The 27,900-nt window shown below is 41.9% G+C and overlaps 1 protein-coding gene and 1 long non-coding RNA gene across 6 annotated transcripts in view; one reads left to right on the top strand and one right to left on the bottom strand.

The window, feature by feature from the left end:
* Nucleotides 1–27,900, top strand: part of LOC100147077 (Fc receptor-like protein 5) — a 58,731-nt gene that overhangs the window by 20,453 nt on the left and 10,378 nt on the right. For 4 of the 5 annotated variants that reach the window (XR_011438677.1, XM_070267001.1, XM_070267003.1 and 1 more), the window contains 8 exons: nt 9,012–9,032; nt 10,280–10,534; nt 11,493–11,747; nt 12,047–12,331; nt 13,892–14,176; nt 16,764–17,042; nt 19,892–20,170; nt 25,769–26,047. Coding sequence is in view for 4 of the 5 variants with exons in the window: in XM_070267001.1 (XP_070123102.1) it covers nt 9,012–9,032; nt 10,280–10,534; nt 11,493–11,747; nt 12,047–12,331; nt 13,892–14,176; nt 16,764–17,042; nt 19,892–20,170; nt 25,769–26,047 (1,938 nt within the window). In the remaining variant the exon portion in view is untranslated. The remainder of the gene's footprint in view (nt 1–9,011; nt 9,033–10,279; nt 10,535–11,492; nt 11,748–12,046; nt 12,332–13,891; nt 14,177–16,763; nt 17,043–19,891; nt 20,171–25,768; nt 26,048–27,900) is intronic. The other variant, XM_070267004.1, reaches the window with a different exon arrangement.
* LOC138924074 (uncharacterized) lies at nt 14,258–26,104 on the bottom strand. Its single transcript, XR_011438678.1, has 2 exons — nt 25,752–26,104; nt 14,258–17,832 (listed from the first exon to the last, which is right to left on the bottom strand). It is a non-coding gene; the product is annotated as an uncharacterized lncRNA (long non-coding RNA).

Genomic DNA, 27,900 nt, shown 5'->3' with positions numbered 1-27,900 from the left:
ATTGTTTCTTTTTCTTGCCTAATTGGTCTGGCCAAAACCTCCAGTACCATGCTGAATATGAGCGGCAAGAGTGGGCACACTTGTCTTGTTCCTGTGCTGAGATGGATGACTTCTAGTTTTTCACCATTTAGTATGATGTTAGCTATGGATTTGTCACATATGTCCTTTATTATGTTGAGGGACTTTCCTTCTATACCCATTTTATTGAGAGTTCTTATCATAAATTGATGTTAGAGCTTGTCAAATGCTTTCTCTGCAGCTATTGAGATGATCATGTGATTTTTATTCCTCATTTGGTTAATGTGGTGTATTACATTGATTGATTTGCACATGTTGAACCATCCCTGTGTCCGTTGTATAAATCATTGATCATGGTGCATGACCCTTTAAATGTATTGCTGTATTCGGTTCACCAATATTTTGTTGAGGATTTTATCATCTATGTTCTTCAGCGATACTGGCCCATAGTTTTCCTTCTTTGTGCTGTCTCTGCTGGTTTTGTCATCAGGGTAATGTTTGCCTCCTAGAATGAGTTAGGAAGCAGTCCATCTTCTTCAATTTTTTAGAATAGTTTGAGAAGGATAGGTATTAAATCTTCTTTGAATGTTTGGTAGAATTCTCCAGAGAAGCCATCTGGTCCAGGACCTTTGTTTTGGGGGAGGTTTTTGATTACTGTTTCAATCTCTTTACTTGTGATTGATATACGCAGATTTTCTCTTTCTTTTTGGGACGTTGTTTGAGTCTAAGAATTTACCTACTTCTTCTAGAATATCAAATTTGTGGGCATATAGTTTTTTATAGTATTCTTATAGTCCTTGGTATTTCTGTGGTATCCATTGTAATTTCTCCTCTTTTGTTTCTAATTTTATTTATTTGAGCTTCTCTCTGTTTTCCTTTGTGAGTCTGGCTAACGGTTTGTCAGTCTTCTCAAAGAACCAGCTCTAGTTTCATTGATCACGCTACTGTTGTTTTTTTTTTTTTTTTCAGTCTCTATTTCATTTATTTCTGCTCTAATTTTTATTGTTTCCCTCCTTCTGCTCACTTTGGACTTCACTTGTTCTTCCTTGTCTAGTTCTTTTAGATATAGTTTAAGATTACCTATTTGATATTTTCTTGTTTGTTGAGGTGGGCCTGTATTGTTATGAGTTTCCCTCTTATAACTGCTTTTGCTGCATCCCAGAAGAGTCGGTATGCTGTATTTTCATTTTCATTTGTCTCCAGGTATTTTTGAATTTCTCCTTTGATTTTGTCATTGATCCAATGGGTGTTCAGTAGAATATTGTTTAGTCTCCACATATTTATGACTTTCCCAGCCTTTTTCTTGTAGTTGATTCCTAGTTTCATAGCATTGTGGTTGGAAAAGATGCTTGGTATGATTTTAATCTTCTTAAATTTATTGAGGCTTGCCCTGTTTCCCAACATATATTCTATCTTTAAGAATGTCCCATGCACACTTGAGAAGCATGTGTATTCTGCTGTTTTTGGATAGAATGCTCTCTCTATATCTATTAAGTCCATCTGATCTAGTGTTTCATTTAAATCCACTATTTCCTTGTTGACTTTCTGTCTGGATGATCTATCCATTGATGTAAGTGGGGTATTGAGGTCCCCTACTATTATTACATTTCTTTTAATTTCTCCCTTTAGGTCTTTTAATAGTTTCTTTATATACCATGATGCTCCTGTGTTAGGTGCACATATATTTAAAAGTGTTATGTTCTCTTGGTGGCAAGTCCCTTTTATCATTACATACTGCCCCTCTTTGTCTCTTATTGTCTTTTTTATCTTGAATTATGCTTTGTCTGATATAAATATGGCAACATCTGCTTTCTTATGTTTGCCATTTGTTTGCTTGGAGGATCATCTTCCATCCCTTCACTCTGAGCCTATGTCTGTCTTTAGAGCTGAGATATGTTTCCTGGTGGCAGCATATTGTTGGATTTTGTTTCCTAATCCATCCAGCTATTCTCTGTCTTTTGATTGAAGAATCCAATCTATTTACATATAGAGTGATTATTGATATATAAGGGCTTAATACTGCCATTTTACCTCTTATTTTGATTGTTCTATATTTCCTTTGTTTCTCTTCCACTGTATTTCCTTATGGTGGGTTTCTGTGGAGGTTTTCTCTTTTTTTAGGAATTGTGGTTCTGCTCTGATTTTTTTTGTCTAGTGGTTACTGTGAGATTTTTATAAAAGCTCTCATAAAAGAGATAGTCTGTTTTCTGATAGCATCTTATCTCCATTAACCTAAGCAGGTTCCATTCCTTCCCTCTTCTCCTTCTGAGTTACTGTTGTCACAAATTCTTCTGTTTTGTGTTGTGAGTTTGTGACTATGTCGAAGTGTTGTATAGTTACTTTTGATACTTTCCTTCCCTTTATCTTTTAAGTTATAATTAAGTGTTTGCTACCCTGTTCTAAAAGAGAGCTGTAATTTTCTGATTTTGTCTGTCTCTTTATCTCCCTGCTCAAAGCCTTGTAGACCTTTGCCTTTTTGTTTCAGATATGAGAGCATCCTTAATCAATCCAGTAGGGGAGGTCTAGAGGTGATGAAGCCTCTCAGTTTTTGTTTATCTGGGAAAGATTTTATTGCTTGATCATATCTGAAGGATAGTTTTGCTGGATAGAGTATTCTTGGCTGAAAGTTTTTGTCTTTCAGTATTTTGAATATTCATTCCATTCTCTCCTAGCCTGTAAGGTTTCTGCTGAGAAATCTTCTAAAGCCTGATAGGGGTTCCTTTGTAGGTCACTTTCTTCTTCCTTGCTGCCCTTAATATTTTTTCTTTGTCGATGACTTTTTCCAGTCTTACTATTATATGCCTTGGAGAAGATCTTTCTACAGTGATGTAATTAGGAGTTTTATTGGCTCAGGTATTTGTAAGACTGATTCCTTCCCCAGGATTGGGAAATTCTCAGCTATTATTTCTTTGAATAAGCTCTTTGCTCCATTATCCCTTTCTTCTCCTTTTGGGATACCTGTGATCCTTATGTTATTTTTCCTAATTGAGTCAGATATTGCTCAAAGAATTTCTTCATTTTGTTTTAAGTCTTTGTTTCCTCTCCTGCTCCACTTGACTCATTTCTAGGTTTCTATCCTTGAGCTCACTAATTCTCTCCTTTATATAGTCTCATCTATTTTTAATGTTTTCTACATTATTTTTCATCTCACTTATTGTGTTCTTCATCTCCAGAATTTCTGTTTGGTTTTTTTAGAGTTTCAATTTCCTTGATGAAGTACTCCTTCTGTTCTCTAATTTTATTCCTGCCCTCATTGAACTATCTCTCTGACTTTTCTTGTAACTCATTTTCTTTATGACAGCTATTATGAACTCTCTGTCGGTCAGATTGTAATCTGTGACTTTTAAGTTTGGTTTCTGGAGAGCAGTCCTTCTCCTTCTCTTCTGCCATGTTACTGTAGCTCTTCAAGGTGTTTGATGAATTGGTCTTCTGCTAACACTTTTATGATAGTAATCACCTTTCTTATTTAGGTATGGCTTTGGTTACTTTGTTTCTGTCCTGCTTTGGGCTATATTTGAGAGCCTAAACATTCCTCTCTCCACTGCCTCTGCCAGGGGCATCATCAGTGCCCTCCTTGTGCAGCTCATGCCTCTGTGGCTGCTGATGCCTTTCCTTTAGTCTCAAGTGTCACTACCAGGGTCACCAGGCTGCAAGCATTTCTAACGTTTCTGTGGTCACCTTGGTTTTGTGTTCCTCAAGTTGTTCTCCACAGGCTCTCCTTGGGTTCAGATGCTGCTGCCCCATGCACCACCTGTGCTGCTGTTCTTGGCTTTTCTGTGGTTTCTGGTTGCACTGCAATCATGGGTGCTGGATTCATAGGTGTTGCTGTTACTGCTTGGGCCAAGGGACTTGGAGAACTGTGCACAGCGCCCCACTGTTGGTGGAGCTGATCTTGGTGATGCTGCGACTGGGGGCTGGATCACCAGGCTGCTGTGGTTTTTGAAGCATCTGATCATAGCTTCCACCTGCTACCGCTGGGGGGAGGAGGGGCTAAGCAGGTTGAAGTTTTTGTGGTTGCTCACTGTGCAGCTTCTGATCTCTAGTGGTAGCTGGTGTGTTTTTAAAACTCAGGTTAGGGTGCCCCACCCCAGCTAAGGAAATCAAGCTTTGAATACTATCTCCACTGTTGGAAAGACCTGGCCAATGCTTTAGAAGGGGTGAGGGGTACGCACACTGGATCTGCTAGTAGACAGGCAGGGAGCACTCTGATCCGCACTCTCTGCCCTTGCCAGACAGTTCAAGCAAGCCACGCTTGTTTCCTTGCAAAGTTCTGGGCCAGCTTGGGGATCTGTGCCCTTAATCATTGCTGCTAAGGCAGGAAGGAGGGGGCTTTTCCCCTAGTTCCACTACCTTCCAAGGGTCCAGTCCACCCACCTTCAGCTGTATAGATGCCTGGATTTCTTATGCATTCTGTTGTGCTGTGTAGGGAATCCTCTGTTGGTCAATGGATGTCGAACTCATTGTTGGATATGAGAATATGTCCAATTGGATGTGACTTAGAGGGGAGAAGCAAAGGGAACAACTCACTCTGCCATGATGCTGATGTCACTCTCTACTGTAGTTTATTTTTCTTTGTGATTATTATAATTACTGAGAAATCTTATAGTTAAAGGGTCAAATTAAAACTAAGAACTATACTTTAATTGCATTTAAAAACTCTCCTCTTTCTTCTCTTCCCTCCACATTTTGTTATTGATGTCACAATTTATATATTTTTATACTGTTTGTACATTAACAAATAATTGTAGTTATAGTTGTTTTTAATACTTTTATCTTCTTTTAACTTCTCTGCTTGAGTTAAACATGATTTATGTACCACCATTATAGTGTACTATGGTCTGAATATTTGTGTCCGCAAAAATTCACATGTTAAAATCCTAACCCTTAAGGTGATACTATCAGGAGATGGGGCCTTTGAGAGGTGATTAGGTCATGAGGGCAGAATCATCACGAATGAGATTAGTGCCCTTATACGTGAGGTCAGAGAGAGCTCTCTCACACACTCTGCCATGTGGGGTTACAGTGAGAAGATGACTGTCTATGATGAAGTGGATCCTCACCAGATATGAATATACTAGTACCTTGCTCTTGGACTTTACAGCCTCCAGAACTGTGAGAAATAAATACCTGTTGTTTATAAGCTACCCAGTCTATAGCATTTTTGTCATAGCAGCCTGAATGGACTAAGAAACAGGATTAGAGAGTTTTGAATTTGACTACACATTTACCTTTACCAGTGAGTTTTATACTTTTATGTGTTTTCATGTGCTAATCAGTGTCCGTTCATTTCAACTTGAAGAGTTCCTTTTAGTTTTTTTGTAAGGCAGTTCTCACGGTAACTCCCCCAGCTTTTTTTGTCTTGTGAAAATCTTTATCTCCCCTTCATTTTTGAAGGACAGCTTTGCCAGGTATAGTATTTGGGGTTGGCAGTTTTTTTCTTTCACTATTTTGAATATATCAGCCCACCCTTTCCTGGCCTGTAATATTTCTACTGAGAAATCCACTCTAAGTCTTACTGGGGTTCCCTGGTACATGAAGAGTAACTTTTCTCTTGTTGATTTCAAAATTCTCTCTTTGTGTTTGACTTTTAAGAATTTGATTACAATATGTCTTGGTTTATCTTTTGATGTTTAACTTATTTGGGGTACTTTGAGAATCATGAACCTGGGTGTTCATTTTCCTCCTCAGATTTGACAAGTTTTCTGTCATTGTTTCTTTAAATAATCTTTATGCCCTTGTTGTTTGCTCTTTCTGGGACTCCAGTAGTGTGTATACTGGTTATTTTAATGGTACCCATAAGTCACATAGACTTTCTTACACTTTTTCATTCTTTTTTCTTTTTGTTCCTTTAACTGGATAATTTCAAATGACTTGTCTTCGAGTTTGTTGATTCTTTCTCTTGCATGACTGATTGTGCTATTGAAGGTCACTGTTAAACTTTTTGGTTCAGTTATTGTATTCTTTAGTTCCAAGGTTTCTGTTTAGTTCTTTTTTATGTTTTCTATTTCTTTTTTAAAATTTCCATTTGGTGTATGTATTGTTTACCTGATTTTATTTAGTTGTCTGGGTTCTCTTATAGTTCATTGAGCTACTTTAAAACAATTATTTTGAATTCTTTGTTGGGTAGTTCATGGATCTCCATTTCTTTAGGGTCAGTTACTGGCACTCTATTAGTTTCCTTTGGTGTTGTCATGTTTGCCTGACTCTTCATGATTTGTGTAGCCTTGCATTGGTGTTTGTGTATTTAGAAGAGCAGGCACCTCTTCCAGTCTTTACAGACTGGTTTTGGCAGATAAATCCCATCCTCTGCTGCTTCCTTTGACTTATGGGGCTGCCTACGGGATTATGATGGAGCAGGGCTGGAGCTGGGCCTTGCAGCTGTTGCTGGGTCTGCACTTGGGTCTTTAGTTAGCAACTGTGTTATTGGGGATGTGGATGGGTGTGATTTTGAGTACAGTTCTGTTGGGTCACTTGGTTGGTCCCTGGGGAGCAAGAACTACCTTTGGACCACAGTGGAGTGGGAGTGGAGCAAGGTCACAGGATTGCTTCAGCAACAGCAGTCAGGTCTGAGGTCGGTGGGCATGCTACCAGGGCATAGATAGGCATGGCTCCTCCTTGGTCCCATGGCAGAAGTGGCTGGTGGCAGAAACACAGACAAGTAGGGCTAGAGTTGAATCCACAGGAGGATGGGGCAGCTTTCAGTTTGCAGATGGGGTTATAGTCAGTGAGGCTGCCACCAGGGCATGTGCCTTTCTTCTTAAAGTGGCTGTCCTTGGTCTTGGGCTCCACTGGGGTTTCACAACCCTCTTACTTGGATCTGGAATCTTCCCACTTTTGTCTGAAGATGGCTGCCAAATATTGGTTTCTTTTCGGGGGGAATGCAGGGTGTAGACCTCTTATTCCACCATCTTGCTTCCAGCACATGCTGTTCTAATTGTACCTGTGAGTGTGTATAAGCCTCTATTAATTCATACATATAAACTGGTTGGTTTTCACCAAAGTGGAGAATATGAGAATAAAAAATATTTATTCATTTACTCAAAAAATTTTTTAGTAACATTTATGCACAGCACTTCACTAGGTGCTGAGCATAATGGGAAGACATGGGAGGCAGTATTTCTGTGCTCAGGCAGCTCCTTATACAGAAGGGCCCCCAACAAGACCAATGTACAAGAAGCAGCTATGTAACAAGATCCCAGTTAAATAACTGTCGAGGCAAAGTTACCAGCGATGGTGCAAGCAGCTAATAAAGTATATGCAGGTAGCTGGTAATGACTTTATGAAACAGAGGGGGACTAGGAGCTGGAGGGGGCAGGGATGGAATGGAGCACAATGTAATAAAAAAGGATCCCACAGTTGGAAGCTGCATGAAATACTTCAGAAATAGGAAGTACATTCCAGTGTGACACCAATACAGAAAGGCAGAACAGGTTAATGGCCAGGAGCATGCGCTTTGGGGTCAAACAGGATGGGTTTAAATTAATGGGCTCAAAACTCCATTCTGTCACCTACTGTCTACTTAAACTATTTTTGATGTGTAAAATGGGGATAATCAATCATAAAACTTATCTCATGGGGATATTGACAAGATTACATGAAATAATATATGCGAATGTCTACCACATAGAATGCATTCAGAAAAATATTAACTACATTTAAAACAATACAAAATCCATTGTGACCAAGATATCTAGGTAACGGCAAAGAATCCATTGATCTCTATAAAACACTTAGGTTTAGATTGCTCCTCCATCAGCCCCATGTGGATCAGAACAATATCTCTCTCTCACACACACACTGCTGGATTTCCATTGTCTTGTCCAGTTCCTGGCATATGGTCGGCATTCCAAAAATTTTTGTTGAATAAATTAACCAAATCTCATCTCATCTCATCTGGAAAGTCTAATCAACTTATAAATTTGCCAATTTTGCCTCCTTTCTCTCCCCATTACCCAATTCTGAAACCTGTACCCACCTATCTCTACTTATTGACCTAGTTCTCTAATTAAATGATTACACAATGAGTAAATATTCAATAAATATTTATGGAATGCCTCCTATTTGCCAGGCACTGTTATAGGTCCTAGGGAATACATGGTGAACCTGAGCTCACAGAATTTCTACTCTAGAGAGGGGAAAGTAAACGAACAAAGTAAAGAAGTAAGAAAGATTTCAGATAAACACTCTGAAGAAAATGAAACACCGTCATCTCTTGCTCTGCCTCCTAACTAGTTTCTCTGCTTCACATCTGGTGTCACTGAAGTCTACCCACTGCCAGAGTGATACACCTAAATTACAAATTCTGACCTTGTCACTCTCCTACTTGAAGCCCTTCCATGGATCTCCATTGCTTTTACAATAAAATCTGAGCTACTTACCATCCATGACTTGGGCCCTGCATGACTCTCTCATCTGATCTCCCCCACTACTCCCTACTTCCCAGAACGCCCAACTCATGAACACAAATGCTATTTATTCACTTTTGTGCCCTTTCTCCCTTGATTACCCTCCCCATAATCTCTTGCCACACACAAACATCTTTGCCTGGCTGACTCCTATGTTCTCATTCAGTTTTCTCAAACATCACTTCCTTCAGGTACCTTTAATGATCAACTTATCCTGTTTACCACACACGCACACACACACCCTATACACTGGCATCAGTGGCCCTTCTGTGTGTTTCTATTATTTCACTTACACCTTGTATGATAATTATATTACTTTGCTTCATATTTCTGTTTCTCCCACCAATCAAATTCTTGCTAGCAGATACCATTTTTCATTCATCTTACAGGTCCAAGCACAATGCCTAATATGTATAGACAATTAATAAATGACCATTAAATTTTTAAAAATGAGTTTTTAATGGAAGAAATAATAAATGGACAGAAAAAAATAGGCATTGCCTTTGAAAAGCCAACGAATTCTTGTTCTATGCTTACCTCTCGTTGGTTATTTATTTATTTATTTATTTATTTATTTGTGTTTTGCAGCTCCTATCAGTGGACAGTTTGGTGAGTTCTCCTTTCTTTTGCTCTTCAGTGTCTCTGGATAAAAATGTCTCCCTAATAAATATGAAACATTTATAATGGCTGTCTGAGGATCCCTAATGTCTCCTGTTCTTTTTGTGAAGACCAGTAGAGATGTGACAATGTCACCTGGTCTATTGACATTACCCAGGATAGCTTCATGATCACCCTCTGAACCTCCCTGGAAGAAGTGGTATATGCATAAGCAGCTCCTGGTGTTTGCCATGCCCCACACTTAGTCCTATTGCAAATGGACTCCAGTTAACAAGACAAGATATTTTCCACTCCACTGCAAATGTGCAGGGCTTGGGATAAGATTTTCCTGAGCCAGCAAGCCAGAAAAGCTCCTCTGAAAACATCACAGTGTGGAGATATGGCAGCAATATTGCATCCTATACAGTTTCAGGAGTAAAATCCTCCAGGAAATGTGTGGAGAGCATGAGAACATCCAACAACTGAGCCCTTAAAAGGAAGAAATGCATAAAAATTGGAGATTACGAGAGAAGACGAATTGTCTGTTTCACATACTTTCTTAGTTCTGACTCTCATTGCCATTCTTCTCGGTCAGAGAATGTCTTGGATACTTGAGGACATAGGAATAGCAAGAACACTCCTAAATCTCGCTCTTTGTCCAAAATCAGCTGCAGCAGAATTTCATCCTTCTCTAGGTCATGTCTGGACTGCAGTAGATGACTTGTTCATCCTTTGCTCTGCCACAATTAGCTATGATGGGATTTTTCTGATCATTTGCATAATCATGGATAAAATGAAGGTGTTAGACAAGTTCATCTCTCAAGCTTTTCTCAGTGCCAAAATCTTAAGATAACATAGTTCATCCTCTTAGAGAAAGTGCAAAATTGTGATTTTAATAACTCTTTGGGAAGTTCTTATGGTTTTATGAACAGGATGAAGTGGCAGGGGCAAGGGGTGACTTTTCTAGGATCCGTTACATAACAGGATAAGTAGCCATTTTTTCCCATTGACAGTTGGCAGTGAATCTTGCTGCTATTGCCCTCTTAAAGTCATTTTGCTTATTGCCATCCCCTGAGCAATCACTGTCCCCTGGGAGGTGAGTGCTCTGGCTGACACGCAGACTTGAGTGATCAATAACCTTCCCAGGGGGTTTTCTTTGGGATTTTCTAAAGTCATATCCTCCAGTCTGTCCCCCACAAACAACAGTAATGGGGACTGCAAGCAACTCAGCTCAGATTCTTTTTGTCTTTTCTCCTCAGCAACTGGACCTAAATCTGTGATTTCCCTCCATCCTCCATGGACCGTTACCTCCCAAGGAGAGAAGGTGAAACTGATTTGCAATGGACCTCACTTCAGCCAACCAGGGAAAGCAACATGGTACCGTTGGTACCATAGGGGAAAAATATCAAGTGAAACCCTAACTAACACCCATGAGGTTCATGATTCTGGGGAGTACAGTTGCCAGACCTCAGGCTCACTCCTAAGTAACCCTGTGAGCTTGCTCTTTTCTGCAGGTGAGAAAAAAGTGAAAGAATTAAAAACTTTTGAAATCATATAGTTACCTAAAACTTACCCAATATTTACTGAATCAGAATCTATAGGAATAGGACTGAGGAATTTTTATTTTGTACAAGCCTCTCTAGTAAAAGGAAATTTGAGAACAATTTATTTGAATGGTTCCTGGATCTATGTATGGTTTTAAGAATAGATCATTTACATGAAATAATAAGCAGCATGAGGATTATTCATATTTAGAGATGATAGATAGATAGATGGGTACAGGGAGAGAGAGTTGGAGAAAAGAAGAACCATTTCCTTTTTTGTCCAAAAGCCACCTGTTTTGAATTTGAAGCAGTATCTCTCTAGTTATAATGCTCCTTAATTTAGTGAACAAGGAAACAGTATAGTAGCAATGAATAAATAGCATGCTTATCCTCTTTGACCTGACAATTCCCCTCTTAAGAATTTACCTACTGAAACAATCATGGATATACACCTACGAAACTGCAGGACCTTAAATGGTCAAGAAAAGAAAACTCATTAAATAAATTACATTGCTGCCATTGAAGGAAACTTCGTGACCATTGAAAACTGGGTTCAGTAGTGATATTGATGACAGAAAAGTGTTCAGGGCATAGTAAGGGAAAAGCAAGTTATCAAAGAGATGAATATTATTCCAATTTCATAAAAAAAAATGCACACAGTTTCACATACATGCACATGGAAAAGAGAACTGGAAAAGCATATGCCAAAATCTGGGTGGTGAGATAATAGGAGATTTTTATTTACATTTCTGCTTTCCTAATTTTTTCAAGACATATGTGTTCAATGTAAAATCAGAAAGCAGAAATGACAATTATTTTAAGAATGCTTTTCCCAGCCCTCTTTCCTATAAAATCTACTTGGAACAATAACAAAAAGAAGGGAGAAACAATGAGGTGAAAGAAATAACTGGTCTTGTGTTTCCTACAGCTACCCTCATCCTGCAGGCTCCACTTTATGTGTTTGAAGGAGACTCCGTGGTTCTGAGATGCCGAGCAAAGGCAGGAGTAGCACTGACTAATGTGACCCTATACAAGAATGATAGATTGCTGGCATTCCTTAGTAACACCTCCGACTTTCAGATTCATCAAGCAGATCTGAAGGACAATGGAGCATATCACTGTACTGGATTTAAGAAAGGTTGTTGCTCTATTATTTCAAACAGAGTCAATATCCAAGTCCAAGGTAAAGACTTCATTACTTGTGAAATGGGTTAGTCAGAAGCAGGGTCTCTGAGGTTGTAGAAGGGAGAATAGGAAGAAAAGGGTGGACTGGAATACCATTGAACCTCCGGGTGCATTCCTGTAAGGAACAGAGAAAGCGCAACTGTGCTTTGGGCTGAAGGATGCTGGGAATCAAAAGTGGCATCTCTTTCTGTGCCTGCTTTTGTATGCTCTGCATGCCGGTGCTGAGGATGAATTATGTTTTTCTCCAGAGCACTTCCAAGCCTCATTGCTTTGGGGACTGTTGTAATCTTTCTGTAGAGCTGCTTCACCATCCTGTGCTGAGAGCCAACTCCTCCTGGCCCACTGAGGGGGAACCAGTGACCCTCACCTGTGAGATCCAGCTCCCACCACAGAGGTCAGATGTCCGGCTCCAGTTCTGCTTCTTCAAAGATGGACAGATCCTGGGGCCAGGGTGGAGCAGCTCCCCAGAATTCCAGATCAACACCATATGGAGAGAAGACTCAGGGTCTTACTGGTGCAAGGCACAGACAGTGACTTCCCGTGTCTGGAAACAGAGCCGGACATCCCAGATATATGTGCAGAGTGAGTGTCAGTGGGTTCTGAGATTTCCCAGGACTGGAGCTTCCCGGAGCCAGACAGGGTTGCACATCTTCTTGGGCCACTGGTCCATGTGGAAAGTGCTTCTCATACCTATGGGAAAGGGAGCTGTACATCAACTCTTGTGGACATCTTAGAAGAACTTAGAACCAAGAAAGTCTAAGAAAAGGTTATGTTTTTCCTTCAGCCCCATGAGATAGAACTCTTTCTTTGCCCTCTGAAAGCTGTCTTCCTTGACACCATTTTTTTTCCTATTAGGCCCATAGGCATAAACTGTGGGCTATGGCAGAGCCCTCTGGCTAGGCTGGATGGACTCTGCTCAGCCAGATGGACAGATTCCTAGAATGTTAGATGCCTGGAGCAGAACACACAAGAATAAGACAATCAAAGGACAGAAGTTTTGGGAATAAGTGGTTCCAACTTAATGCCACCAGGGATGGTTTTGTACCAACTTTTGCTTTTCTCTAAGTCTCTGAAGTTGTATAGGTTTCAAGCACAACTGCTACCCAATGGTCAAATGCCTCCCCAGATTAAATTTGATCTGTCTAATAGGAAATCTTTTTGAGCATTAGGAAGGGATACATAGTCTGGGGTGGATGCTTTGCTGAGTGAGAAGGGAGTGAAAGTGGTAGGACACTCTATAAATTCATTCCTAATCCTAGGCAAAAAACAAAAAAGAAAAAAAAAGGTTCTATAACTGTTTCTTCTAAACTTCCTAGATTTTATAATCTTCTCTTCTCCAATCACAGGTAGCAGGTATTTCTTCCAACACCAGTTTAAAGAATGACAATTCAGAGAAGGTGGAGAGGTTGTTCCCCAAGACTTGCAACACAGTAATTTCTAGCATAAAATCTCCCCCAACAGAATTAATGGAACCCCAGCCTCTAGCTCTGTTCCCACTGTGTTCAGGTATCTTGATCTTCGTGACCCCAGGAAGACTCAAAAAGACACTGCTCTAGTCCAATATCAGTATGTATCCACCTAGAGAGTGGAGCATCAGATTTTCCCACCTAGGAGGACTGCCCTGGGTCCGCTTCCTCTGACCATTTAACTGACAAGCTAGAGGGGTTAAGAAGTGCTTGCTTGAGGGTAAACTTATTGTATATGCCAATGATTGATGTCCATCTAGCCACTGCAGTGACCACAGCTCCAGGACAAGCATCTCTGATGCCAGATCTCCTTGGCCCCTTCACCACCCCCACCACTTCCCCCAAGCAATGCCTGGGTACTGGATGTAATCTCTGGAATGACTGGCCTGTGCTCTGCCAGGAGATAGGGGGGACATGAGGGAAAGTGGACAGGGTTGCCTCTTTCATTGAGCAGGATCCTCCACAAGATCATTAGGGAGCAGAGAGTCTCCCAAAGCATGGAGGGAACACAGTCTCTCCACGACTTCCTCCTTCTTCTCAAGGAAAAAGCCCAATTCCACCCCAGGCCAATACTTCACATTGGATCAGCAGATTTAGCCCTTCCAATCCTATGACTCTTTTCTAGCCATGAGTACCCCACTGCCAAGAGTCTTATACGTCATTTTTATTCATTTAGGAGTTGTTGCCAACGTCCAAATGCACACCCGCCCAGCCTTAGAGTTGGTGATTGCAGGGCAGGAACTGGTCCTCATCTGCTCAGTAGATGGAGTCCCAGGGCCTGTCAGAATCTTCTGGTACAAAAAATCAAACAAGAAGCCTATGAAAGCAAAGATTCAGAATTCCCTGAATGAAGAATTCAAGATCACCATGGTGAAAAAGAGAGATGCTGGAGAGTATTACTGTGAAGCCAACAACGGTCGCCTCTCCTTTCGCAGCAAGTCAGTGACCATCAATGTGAAAGGTGCGTCTGCTAGATATTATCTGAGGAATGGGTTATTAAACTTAGTGAAGACTACAAGGTAGTTGGGAGGGAATGGATATCGATAGTTAACAATAATTTAATACTCTGAATAGCCCTTTATTTTTACAAATTCCGTCTTAGTGTAAGTGAAATGTCTCCTGGGAATAAAGGCATAGCAAATACAATATTAAAACCAGGTCTCATCTGGCTCTGTGTCTCTCGTTAAGCCTCATTGATTTAAGGATGTGCAGGGACCTTCCCTGACCAGCTTGTTGTCTCTTTCAGCCCCAGTAACACATCCTTTCTTCACCATCAGGGCCCCTAGGGTACAGGATGTTGTGAAGAAAGTGGTCGAGTTTCACTGGGAAATCAAGGGAGCCTCTTTCCCATCCTGTATCACTTTTATCATGAGGCTGAAATCCTGAGGACCCCAGACCTCTATAGAGGAGAAGCGTCCCTCAGTCTCCGTGCCCACAGAACATTCTGGGAATGACTCCTGTGCCAAGATGGTGGCCTGGGGATCCAGCCAGCAAGGAGAGGCCACTTTCCATCAAAAATGAATTAACTGACCGCAAGAAGTCACAGCCAGGGTCAGGTTGCATGTTCTCCACAGTCTAAAGACTTCAACTCTGAAATTCGCAGGCTTTGGCTCACATGGGATCAGAGCAAGCTTGTTACCTCCACTTGGCAGTTCTGAGCTCTTCCCTGTGACCACATTCTCAGGAACTCAGGAATTCCTTAGAGTGAATCAACATGAAAACATACAGTCTGACCCAAACTCCACTAACATAGTTATGAGAACTTTGTAGAGTCCAAACCCTGTCAGATCAGCAATCTCTGGCCAAAGAGAAATTACAGAGTTCAGCAACACCTGACTTAGATAATACTCAGTCCTTGAGTCTTCTGTCAATCAACAAAAGTCCAGCCACTCCTGGTTTCACTCCTTCTCTTACTGCTACCTAACAAATCTCTACTCTTACCTGCTTTTTGTCTCTTACCCAAGTCATCTGCATTAGTCTGTTCAGGCTGCCATAACAAAATACTGGGTGGCTCAAGCAACAGAAATGTATTTTCTCACAGTTCTGGAGACTAGAATTCCAAGATCAAAGTACCTGTAGGATTGGTTCTAAGGAGGGCTTTCTTTCTGGCTTGCAGTTGGCTACCTTCTCAGTGTGTCCTCACATGGTTTTTCTTCTACGTGGGCTGAGAGAGAGGTCTCTGGTGTCTCTTCCTCTTCTTATAAGGACATCAGTCTTATAGGATTAGGGCCCCACCCTTATAATCACATTTAACCTTAATTATCTCCTTAAAGGCCCTATCTGTAAATACAGTCACAGTGGGGGGTTACTGGGGGTTAGAGCTTCAACATATGCATTTTGGAGTGAAACAGTTCAGTTCATAACACCATCCTAATGTCCTCATTGGCTCCCAGATCTTGGAACAAGTGTCTATCTCTTGTGGGCCTCATTATTCAACCAGCCCAGATACTGTCACACTCCTTAAAGTGTCTGCAGCATCCCTCTCTCTCTCTCTGGTCTCCAACATCTGTAGAACTCTGTTTCTCTCTTTTGTCCTCTGAATCCCCAGATACTTAAGTACTGAATCAATCTGAGTAGCTCACAAGTCATTTCTATCTACCAGAGATATGGAAGCATCCATCCACATGTTGTCTCAATGAAGTTAATTTTTGACAATAACCAATGTACACAACCATGTATGTTACAGAGACAGGTAGCAACATCATAGTAGCAACATCATAGTTACTCCAAAGATGTAATTGTGGGGGTAGGGAGAACCCCAGACTTCATCACCTTCTGTACCAGTATCTGATACCATCCTGCCCTCAAAGCTGCAAAGGTAGTTGTGGTGGTGAGAGGAAAACAGCTTCTGTGGAGCCCTGTGCCTTCCCCTCCACTCATGGCAAACTCCAGGTCCACTTTTAAGGAGATAATGTTATTCAGCACTGGACCAAGGGTGAGGAGACAGAGCCAGGTCCTGTGTGGCTCTGGAAACAGCCTACTGAGTGGCGACAGGCAGGTGTCCTAACCTCTTCCTGACTCCATATACTTACCTGTAAATGCAGAGGGTCATATTGGATGCAGGGAAACTGTAGGAACAGAGGAGAGGGTCCTGGAAGAGTGTATGAGTTTGTATTTGCCAATGAACATGCAGAGCCCTGAGGCCAACTCCAGTGAAGGGAGAACAGTGACTGACAAGAAACTCAGAATGGCTTGGCAGGTAGGGAGCAGCTCTTCCACGGTCATACAGCAGAGGGAAGGAACAAGGTAAGGGTGTGGGTCTGATGACAGTAAGATAAAGGACTTTTTCCCTGAGCATGGCGTTCCCTCTGGAAAATAGGAGTGAGGTCACCTACAAGGGGAGACAGGAGAGGACAAAGGGGGCTAGAGGTCTGACGGGAAAGGAAAAGACCAGGGTGAGGACAGGAGAGACCTGCTGAGAAAAGCCTGGGGAGCCGCTGGGCCGCCCTGAGGCCAGAGCAGATGAGATGGGGCATTTCACTGGCCACTGGTTGAAATCGACAGTAAGGGGCAAAAGCAACTGTTGACTAATTTTTTCTGTCCCTCAGTTCCCGTGTCTCCTCCTGGCCTCACCCTCAGCCCTCCTGGGGACCGGGCTCCTGAAGGAGATGAGGTGACACTTCAGTGTAAAGCCCAGAGAGGTTCTCTTCCAATCCAGTACCAGTTTTTTCGTGAAGATGTATTTCTCAAGGAGATAGAAGTCACTTCATTGAGAACAAGCTCCTTCAGCTTCTCTCTGACTGCAGAGCATTCTGGGAACTACTACTGCACCGCTGACAATGGCCTGGGGGCCCAGCGCAGCAGAGCAGTGCACCTCTCCGTCATCAGTAAGCCCTAGATTCTGCCAATCACCCAGCCCTGGCCTCTCTCACCAATCCATCCACAAATGCGTTCCCACTTTCCAGTTTCCTCTGCTTCTTTCTCAGGCTCACCCCATGTCCTTCAAGACTCCCTGGCTCACTGAAACAGCTGTTGGCTGCTTTCGAGCCTCGTTCCTTGAGCAGCCAGGTACCATTACACCCCTGGCTGTCTGCACAGCACTTTCTCTCTCCTGGCCCCCAACCTTTGAGGAGCCAAATGCTTTTCTCTTTCTCTCCACTTGTCTGTGAATCCTCAGATGCCTGATTTTTTATTTAGTAAGTTGTTCTCAGTAGCTGCAAAATCAGTTCCCAGGGGCACAGAGGTGTCTCCTGTCCAATTAATATCGGATATCGATCACGAACAGTGTACAAAACCATGTAAGATACAAAGACAGGTAGCAGGGTCATAGTTACTCAAAAGGTGTCCGTCTCGCTTAAGCACTTTCGGAGTTGCTTAGGCAATAGCGGGAGGGAGAAACAGACAGGGGAGCAGTTGGAAGCAGGGCAAGAGAGAGCCCCTCGTGAGCAGAGATGCCTTCACCTCTGCTCGCTATGCTTGATGCCTCCAAGGCCGTGAAGGGAATTGTCAACCAGTTATGAAGTTGAACGGTTTCTGTTGAGCCTTGAATCTCAGTTTCGTGCATCTATGTACAGCCAAATTCCAAGCCCAATTTTAGGGGACAGTGTGATTTAGGCTTGTGTTAGTGGCAGAGAGTCCAGTCCTAGTTGGTCCTGGAAGCAGCTTCAGTTTCCTCTTCTGCAAAAAAACAAAACGAGGTTGGAGACAAGCTAAAATCTAGGCTATCCCATGATAGATGTGCAAAAGACTCCAAAGGCGAGGATCAGAAAACCCTTGAGGGAGATATCAAAGGAAAGAGACAGACTGGCTGTGCTCCTGAATCCAGAGGCCCGAGGAAATTGGAGGCAGTGACGTTATTATCAAATGCTCTCACAGATGTATAAAGTTCTATACAATGACGCATTTATTCACCAAATAAATGATTGTTTTATATATATATATATACTGTATGCCAGACTGTACTGCTGTCCAAGGATGCATCAGACTAGACCAACATGGCCCTGTGCACACAGTGCTTAGAGTCTAAGAGCAGATGTGCGTGAGCAAGAGGGCAAACACCAATCCAAGGGAGAGAAGTGCCAGGAGGCTGTGGGGCAAATGGGAGAGCACCTCAACCTGAGTGGGATGAGGGGAAATTTCTTAGAAGAGTTCATGTGTGAGCTGAGACCTGAAGGTGAATAGGAACATTCCAGGAGAAGAAAGGAGAGGTTGAGGGAGGAAGAAAAAGGCTGTGTTCCAGGTTGACTCACGTGCTAAAGAATTGTGGTGAGGGAAGGAAGAAATGTTCAAGGAACTGGAAGGAGATCTTTCCTCATTGACCGCAACATAGAGCGAAATGGTTGGAAGGGGTGGGATGAGGTGGGGGAGGGAGGCAGGCCCGGGTTATTAGGACTTAGAAGCAGTGGTAAGGGCTTGGGCTTTATTCTTAAGGGTAATCTGAGGCCCGAGAATGGTTTTAATATTGGGGAACATCACTCCAGTCGCAGGGTGAAGAATGGATGGTAGAAGGGCCAGTCTGGGGAACAGCCAGGAATAGAGGAGATGGACTAAGAGGAGAGTGCACAGTCAGACAGAACCCCAGGCCAGCCTCTGCTGAGAAGGAGGGACTCTGAGAGGAACTGTGTCTGAGAGAAGAGACACTATGAAAGTGTGTACCACAGAAACCAAAGGACAGAGTGTTTTAAGCAAAAGATAGTGGGCCAATTCAGATAAGGCAGAGCTGATAGATGAGGAAAGCTAAAGTCACCTCCCCTGAATTTAGTCACAAAACACTGAATACAAAAGCAGAAGAACACAAACGAGAACTGGAATACTGGGGTTTGACTGCTGGCTCACCACTTACTAACTGTGCAATTTAACCCCTTTGGGCCTCAGTTTCCTCATCTGTAAAATAGAAACAATAAAAGTACCTGCCTCATGGGATTGTTTTGATAGTTAAATTAGCGTCTGCATACATGTATTTACAAATTATATATGACAAATACACGTACACCAGACACATATATTAAAGCACTACATTGTCATTATAAGTATCTCTTATCATTATGAGCATCATCATTATAATCGTAAACATGAGCTATCAACTTTAGTAGAGTGGTGAGAATAAAAACCAGGTTGTAATGGACAAAAAATAAATGTGAGGTACAGAAATAGAGACAATAAATGTAGGCCACTTTTTCCAAAAGTCTGTCCACAAAAAAAAGGAGTAAGGGGCCATGGGGAAAATTAAACGCAGTTAGGGTTATTTTGTTTGTTTTGTTGTTTTCTAGTGTAGACAGGGTTAAGTGCATCTAAATGGTGTTTGCAAGAAGCCAACAGAATCAGAGAATTTACATCCAGGACACAGGCAGGGGGGCTCAAGGTCAAGCAAAAGAAGGATCCTCCTTCGGTAGCGGGGAGGGACAGCCCTTCCATGGTCACTGGGCAGAGAGGAGGAGCGAGGGGCTGATGTAGGTAAGGGTGTGGGTCTGATGGCAGCAAGATAAAGGACTTCTTCCTCTGGTAAACAGGAGTGAGGTCACCTACCAAGGGGAGACAGGAGAGGGGAAGGGGTCAGAGGTCTGAGGGGAAAGGAAAAGACCAGCGTGAGGACAGGAAAGAGCTGCTGCGAACAGCCTGGGAGGCCGCTGGGCCACCCTGAGGCCAGTGGAGATGAGACTGGCATTTCACTGACCACTGGTTGAAATCTACAGTAAGGGGCAGAAGCAACTCCTGACTAATTTTTTCTCTCTCTTAGCTCCAGTGTCTCCTCCTGTCCTCACCCTCAGCCCTCCTGGGCCCTGGGCTGTTGAGGGAGATTTGATGACACTTCACTGTGTAGCCCAGAAAGGCTCTCCCCCCATCCAGTACCAGTTTTATCATGGGGACGTCACCCTGGGGAGCAGTTCAATTCCATCTGGAGTAGGAGCATCCTTCAGCTTCTCTCTGACCTCAGAGCATTCTGGAAACTACCACTGTACAGCTGACAATGGCTTTGGTTCCAAACATAGTGAGGCCGTTAGCCTCTCTGTCACAGGTAAGCCCTGCATTCCTGCCAGTCACTCATCCCTGACCCCTCTGGCACCAACCCCTTCAGAAGTCTGCATGTACCTTCCAGTTTCCTACCCCAACGAACCTGATGTCCCACTTTGCTCCTATCTCATAGAGCCAACTATCTGTGGGCCTCAGTCCTCATCCAGCCTTGGCTCAGCCAGACCGCTAAGATAGCTCAGTACATTCCCCAGCTTTTACCAAATGAATGTATTTTCTCAAATTATCTTCTCATGACCTGTAAGTTCAGTTCCTAAGCCAATTTCTCTTAACTTGATGCACAGAAGCATCTTGCACTTCCCTACTAATGATTAAATATTAGCTTAGCTGCAAGCACAGTCATGTGGACAAAGCATGGGCAAGATCTTATTTTCTCCAAAGAGTTCCCAAGCAGTTCCAGCTCTCACAGTAGATTTGGAGAGGGCTGAAGGTGAAGGGAAGGGAGGAAATGGCTTCCTGGGAACCAACTCCTTGGTTTTCTGGGGTTTCTATACTCCCTTGTCTTAATCCATTAAACTAAGTGCTATTTTATTGCGTTGTGTTTTGTTTGCTTTTTTTTCTTTGTGAGGAAGATTGGCCCTGAGCTAACACCTGTTGCCAATCTTCCTCTTTTTGCTTGAGGAAGGTTGTTGCCGAGCTAACATCTGTGTCAATCTTCCTCCATTTTGTATGTGGGACACCGCCACAGCATGGCTTGATGAGTTGTGTGCAGGTCTGCACCCAGGATCCAAACCTGCAAACCCGGGATCTCCGAAGCACAGCGTGCAAACTTAACCACTATGCCACCAGGCCAGCCACTATTGTCTTACATTTTAAAAATTTTGTTGCAGTATGACATACATTCAGAAAAGTGTATATACCTCATAGGTCTATAGCTCATGGTTACCCATGGAACCATCAAAAAAATGTCATTTTAAAAGCAACATTGCTTCTGTTTACACCTGGATCTTTGTTTAGTAGAGTGAAAGTTTAGCTTTCTTTTCAGAGAAGCAGAAGTATGATAGAAAAATCCTGAATCTGGTTCCTCAGAACATTTTACAGCACAAGAAAACAGAGACCCCAGGTGTCCCCAGTGAGTGATGGTTTATTGTATGAATATTCAGGTAGTAAGAAAAATAAGAATGATGACATACCCAGATTAATCGAAGGAGAATGGAGAGATCTCACAGAATATAATTTATTTCTCAAAAACAGATTATATTGATCCCTGATGAGCCTAGAAGCTTCCATTACTCTCTACTCATAGGCCCATCAACAATTTTATTTCTGTGTCCTTTTGCCCCATTGCCCATGCAGCTTCTAAAAGTGTGCTCCACTCTCGTTCCCTCTATCTCATGACTTCTCTTTACTCTGGGCTTCTGCTGACCCCAGCATTGACTGCCTTGGGCTTATGGTAAGGACTACTTGCTCTGTTTCAGCTTCTGCTCCAACTGCCAATGCTATATGGCTCACTGCCAACCAGTGGTTCTAACTAGCCTAACTAGTAGGGCAGCCTAGCCTCTAAGCCACCTCCTAGGCCACTGATAAGTCAATACATGGGTTGTTCTTAAACGAACTGCCCGCCTCTAGTTTAGCAAATTATGGACAAGATAGCAGAGTCACTTGGGACAACATGACACATAATGAATTATGTTTAAGAAAATACTATTTTTAGGGTAAGAAATAAAAGTACCAGGCACAGCAGAGACTCTGAGGTCTCCTAGAGAAAACCAGTGTATGTGAAAAACACATTGCCCGGGTTGTCTGGTATAAGTATGGGTCGGAAAACCTGAAATCCAGCTCTGGCTATGAAAATAGCTAGTTCATAATTTGGGCAAAACATTTAAACTTTATTTCTCTTACTGTTTCCACAAATATTGAAAGTTAGATAAGATAATAATTAGTATCCCTCTAGCCTCAGAATTCTGGGATTTGACCTGGAACAGGAACCCAAAGACCAGGAATCCACAAAGCCCTGGAAGAAATGAGGAGAGAAAGAGGCTGAGAAACATTTGCCAAAGTCCCATACGAGAAGACCAGGGACACTGTGGCTGCTACAGAGCTGGGCTCACTTACCTGGCAAAGCAAGAGAGAGCATCCCCCTGACAGAGTCTCATCCTCACTCACAGGGAGCGTTAGGGGAGGTACTTATAGGGTTTCAGAAGCAGAAATTAGTGAGAATGTGATTGTAACCGGAAGTGTGGTTTGTCAACTAGGTGAGTTGCAGGAACAGTCTGTGGTCTTGGGAACACAGGAGTCCATTTGGAATTCCTATTACTATGGTCTTGTCTTGGAACATATGTATCTGAAGGATCACTTGCTCCTTGCTAGCTCCTGTTTCAGATCATGGAAATCAAGAATGACCAAAGGAAGCCTTCCCCATATAAATTGTTGGGTAAAGAGATTATTTAAGAAAATTAAATGTTCTGAGACCCAGACTCCAAAGCCAGAACCCAATCTATGTAGGATAGCCCCCAGCCCTAAGGCATCCTCTATCCCATTATCATGTTTTATTTTCTTCTCGAATTTAGCAATATCTAAAACCTCTTTATTTCCTGTTTCTTGTCTGTCTGCCTCAATACCAGAATATAAGCTTCATGAGGATGGAACCTCCTCAGCTTTGGTCTCCTCTACATCCCTGTGCCTGCTTGGTGTCTGGCACAGAGGAAGTCCTCAGTCAGCATTTGTAATTCAATGAACAAAAGGTCTTTGAGGTGAGATGAGGAAGAGAAGAGCAGGGAAAGAACACTGATCTTTGCATCTGCTTGTATCAACTGGACAAATAAATGAGCTCTAAATTAGCAAACAAGTTGTCTGTGAGCTGAAAAGCTTCACTGTGAGCCAGGCAGGCTTTCTGGCAGAATAATCTACTTTATTTGAGGGAATGTACCCCAAAGAAAAGACACAGAGATTTCATGGGAATGTGTTCTGATTCAATATACCCATTTTGACTCTATCAACAGCCCTTGGTCACTGAAATATATATACACACACACACACACAACACTCTCAAGCAAACACAAGACTCTGAATATAACTTTATTTATTGAAGGATAATCAAAACAAGTCCAATATGAGAATCTTTGCATTGATGCATTTAAAATTATAAAAGGGAAGAAAAGATACATAGTAAGCAGTATTTTTAAGAAGAATTGCTAAAGGAAATAGAAAAAAAAATCTTCTGGATATTCTCAACACAATTAAAGAAAATATGGACTCCAGGGAAAAAAAGTACAAACAGGAATTTTAAAAGATTAAAGAAGATGTGATAAGATAATAGAAGAGACTAAAAAATCACCTAGTGAAGCTCAGGAGGAAAACCAAAGAAAATTATAAAGTTATTTTAGAAATGAAACCCAAAGTTGAGGCAGTAAGAATATATTGTATTCTTCTGAAAACTGTTAATTGAATGGAGAATTAGTTTGAGAAAACAGTACAGAACACAGAGTAGAAAGACACAGAAATAAAGGCAAAAAGGAAAAAAATTTAAATATGGAGATCAGAAAACAGAGACCCCCATGTGTGGATAATTAAGAGTCTTTAAGTTAGAAAACCAAACTGAAGAGAAAAGCAAAGCTCAAAGATGTAACAAAAATTTTTCCTAAGTGAAGAAAACTTTAACATGTAGATGAAAAGACATATCCTAATGAGGTTATTAAATTTCAAGGTTAAAAATATATGTGTGTGTATGTGTGTGTGTGTGATCATGGCAAAAGAAAAAAGCAGCCGTCATCTCAGAAAGAAAAAATATTGTTGGTCTTAGACTTTCCACAGAAGTCAGTGCTAGAAGAGAGAGGGGTGGTGTCCAGACTTGCACTTTCAGGGGAGGAATGAGAACTGGGAATTTTACGTCAAAGCAAAAAGGCGTTCTCAAACACGCAGGGACTCAGGGAACTTAGGACCCATTAACCCTTCCTGAAAAAATTACTTGATGACAAAATCCAGGCAGCCGAGCTATGAATCAATTTAAAAGACTCAAAATGAGGAAATTGTGGTATGAAATGTGAGTACTGAATCTATTTAAATCAGGAGTTCTCAGCCATGGCTGCATATTAGAATCACCTAGGAGCTTTGGAAAAAAACTTACACTAAGCCCTCTCCAGACCAATTAAATTCAAATCTCTCAGATGGGGACTTAGAATCCATTTTTTTAATCACATCCTCGGATGAGACTATTGTTCAAATGGGGTTGAAAACCATTGATTCAAATATAAAAAGAAAGGTTAATCAAGTGTGAGAATTATAGGAATAGGAATCAAGTATTACTAATGCTGAAAGTGTAAAAAATATACATAACAAAAAAATCAGTTGGTCAGAGAGAGAAGAAATAAAAGAACAATAATTTTCTCATAATTATTATTTCATAGAGAACAAAAAAGAATTAATGTGATAATTTTGAAAAATTAATGACAGATTTTGAAATTTATATTTTGCAAATAATTTGAAAACTTTACAGACAGTCACTCATCATTAATAGCTTATAGTTCATAGGGGCCGGCCCCGTGGCCAAGTGGTTAAGTTTGCACGCTCCGCTGCGGTGACCCAGGGTTTCACCAGTTCGCATCCTGGGAGTGGACACGGCACCGCTCAACAGGCTACTCTGAGGTGGCATCCCACATGCCACAATTAGAAGGACCCACAACTGAAAGTACAACACACAACTATGTACTGGGAGCTTTGGGGAGAAAAAGGAAAAATAAAATCTTTAAAAAAAAAAAAGATTATAGTTCACTAGTCATCCATGAAAAGTCAAATAATAGACTGTAGGGCTGCTAGAGTGATCTGCTCAGATGGACAGAATGAGTGAATTGTTCAGATAGAATAACTGTAGAGTTTAAGACTAGGAAAAGAGAATAAGTAATGAAAATAACCTTCTACTTTTATAAGACTATAGCTGATCGCTGAGTTGGGACACTGAAACTCTTGTAAACCAATAGTGCAGTGTAAATTGGTACAAAGTTTTTGAAGAACAATTTAGCATTAAATATCATTATTTGAAATGCCTATATCCCTCATCTCCAAAATTTCGCCTATAAGAATTATTTCTTAAAAAAGCATGCACAATGTAAAATGATATATATACACAATGGTTCCATGTGGCATTATCTGAAATTAGAAAATAACTAACCTAAATATCCGCTAAAGGGGAATTGCTCAAATACATTACAGTAAATCCACACAATGGAATGCTTTGTGATGGTTAAAAATAATCAAGGAATGTTTACCCCAAATTATCAAATTCTAAATTTAAGAAAGATGCATTTTATTTTGCGTAAATTATGTCCTAGTAAAGCTGATTTTTCAAAGTGAATGAGATAGATCTTTAAGTAATAACACAGAAAGATGCCCAGGATATGTTGCAAAGAGGAAAGCTCAGGTTGTAAACCAGTATGCATATTGTGAAACCATGCACTTGTGTGTGTGTGTGTGTGTGTGTGTGTGTGCGTGCGTGTTCATGTTTGTGTGTTGATATGAGTGAGTGTTCTTAAACAGAGAACAGATCTAGAATGTGTCACTAAATACTCAACAGAATTAATCTCTGGAAAATGAAAATAAAAGAAATAGGAAAATATACTGGTGTCAATTACCTCATTTTTGCTCTCAGTTCCAGTGTCTCGCCCCGTCCTCACCCTCAGGGCTCCCGGGGCCCAGACTGTGGTGGGCGACGTGGTGGAGCTTCACTGTGAGGCCCAGAGAGGCTCTCCCCCGATCCTGTACCAGTTTTATCGCAATGATGTCACTTTGGAGAGCAACTCAAGCCTCTCTGGAGGAGGATCTTTCTTCAAACTCTCTCTGACTGAAGAACATTCTGGGAACTACTCCTGTGAGGCCAACAATGGTCTGGGTGTCCGGCGCAGTGACGCAGTGTCACTCAGAGTCACAGGTATGTTGACCCTCCAAACTATAGTACAACCGGGGAAAGACCATCTCCCCCTTTCCCCAATAGCCAAGATTGGAGGTCCCACAGGGCCATTTGCTGTGTGACATCATAGTAGGCCTCCATTCGAGAGTTCTGGATTCTACATTTCCAGGAACTTGCACCTTCCCTCTGTGTGCTATGCCTTTCCTGGTAGCAAGTGTGCAGCCATCGTGACCAAACTCACCTAACATAGGAATAAAGGCTTTCAAAACAGAAATTATGTCCCGGTCAACCCACAATCAGCAGGGAAGGAAATTAAGAAGTTCAGCATATCTGACCTCAGAGGAGATTTAGTTCGGGCTTCCACAGTCTGTCAATCAATCCAAAGGCCAACTCATTCTCTCAGTGGCTCATGAGTTTCTCTCTAGCTTCTCCTGCACCTGTCCCACAGCAGCTCAGCACCCGACCCAGAACCCTTGCTAAAAGACTTCCCAACATCATTCTCCTGACTTCTTATATGTCCCTAATACACTCAGCTAGAGCACTGTCTCCCACCTGGCCCTGTCATAGGCTGACCTCCAGGTCATGTCCTCGCATGTCCAGGCTCATAGTCTAGGTGGTCTATACCCTACATTCTGCCATCATTCCATGACTCTAATGTCCACATGGATGATCCACTCAACACCATGGCTTGTCATTCTCTCCACATCAACCACCCACTCCCACATTCACACAGCACTCCAATTGTCTGACCACAACCTCCTATCCTTCTACTCGCTTCTTCAACTCTTCCAATCACTATTCTTCTCCTATATCCCCAGAACCCTCAGTTCATTAACACCTCTACTCCCTCTGAGGCAATGACACCCTCCACTCTCACCACCATATTGGGTGTTTGTCTCTGTATCCATCCAGTGACTCATCCCTCCTCTTTCTAAGGTATAGAAGAGAGAACTCTGTTGCCTATGAAAAATCAAAATCTCCACCTGATCTCTAGATTAGATCTTTCTTGCATTCTCAGACACTTTGCACAACTAATTATCCCTTTCTATTGTATGTTCCCCAATATAGGATCTTTCACATTGACATTTAACATGCTATGTCTCTCCCATGGCTAAGAAAAACCCCAACTCGATCCTACTTATGCCTCCAGCCACTGCTTTATTATGGCTAAATTTCTAAACAGGGTGAGCCGCATAGATTGTCTCCCTTTCCTTGTTACCCACTGTATTCTAATCCATTGGTTTCTTCTGACCTATCTACCAAAATGGCTCTCATAAGGGTCACCAATGACCCCCAGAACTTAAAATCCAATGGCCATTTTCCAAACCTCATCTTACTTGAACTCTCAGAAATAGCCCACATTGTCCATCTTTTCTTGCCTCTTGACCTTCCTTTCCATTTCTTCAATGACTCCACCCTCTCCTGGCTCTCGTCTCTCTGCCCTCCTTCTCAGTCTCCTTTACTGGCTCCTCCTTTTATAGACAAACTAAGTGTAGGTCTGTTCCCAAGCTTTGTCTTGCATGCACCCTCTTCTCTTATCTGTATTCTTTCTCTGGATGATCCTGAGGATGTCATCTATAAATGAGTCCTAAGCTTCTATGTCCAAAGGAGACCTCCCACCTGAACACCTGCATACACCATATTTCCACTCAAATAGCCTAAAAGCTCATGAACCTGGATATCTCCAAAACTGAACTCATCTTGTTCCTCCAGACCCGTTTCTCTCCACATGTCCCTACCTCTGTCAAGATACAGCCAGATAACAGCCAGATAGCTTTTACCCAGACATACAAGGCAAAGCCCAGCAGTCTTCCTTGACATTTTTCTCCCTTGCTCTTCATAGCCAGTTAATCATTAAGTCCTGTGGATTTTAC

The sequence above is a fragment of the Equus caballus genome, chromosome 5 (genome assembly GCF_041296265.1).
Source record: "Equus caballus isolate H_3958 breed thoroughbred chromosome 5, TB-T2T, whole genome shotgun sequence".
Lineage (NCBI taxonomy): Eukaryota > Metazoa > Chordata > Mammalia > Perissodactyla > Equidae > Equus > Equus caballus.
Note: the sequence above shows the minus strand (reverse complement) of the source record. Positions and strands in the feature narration are given on the sequence as shown.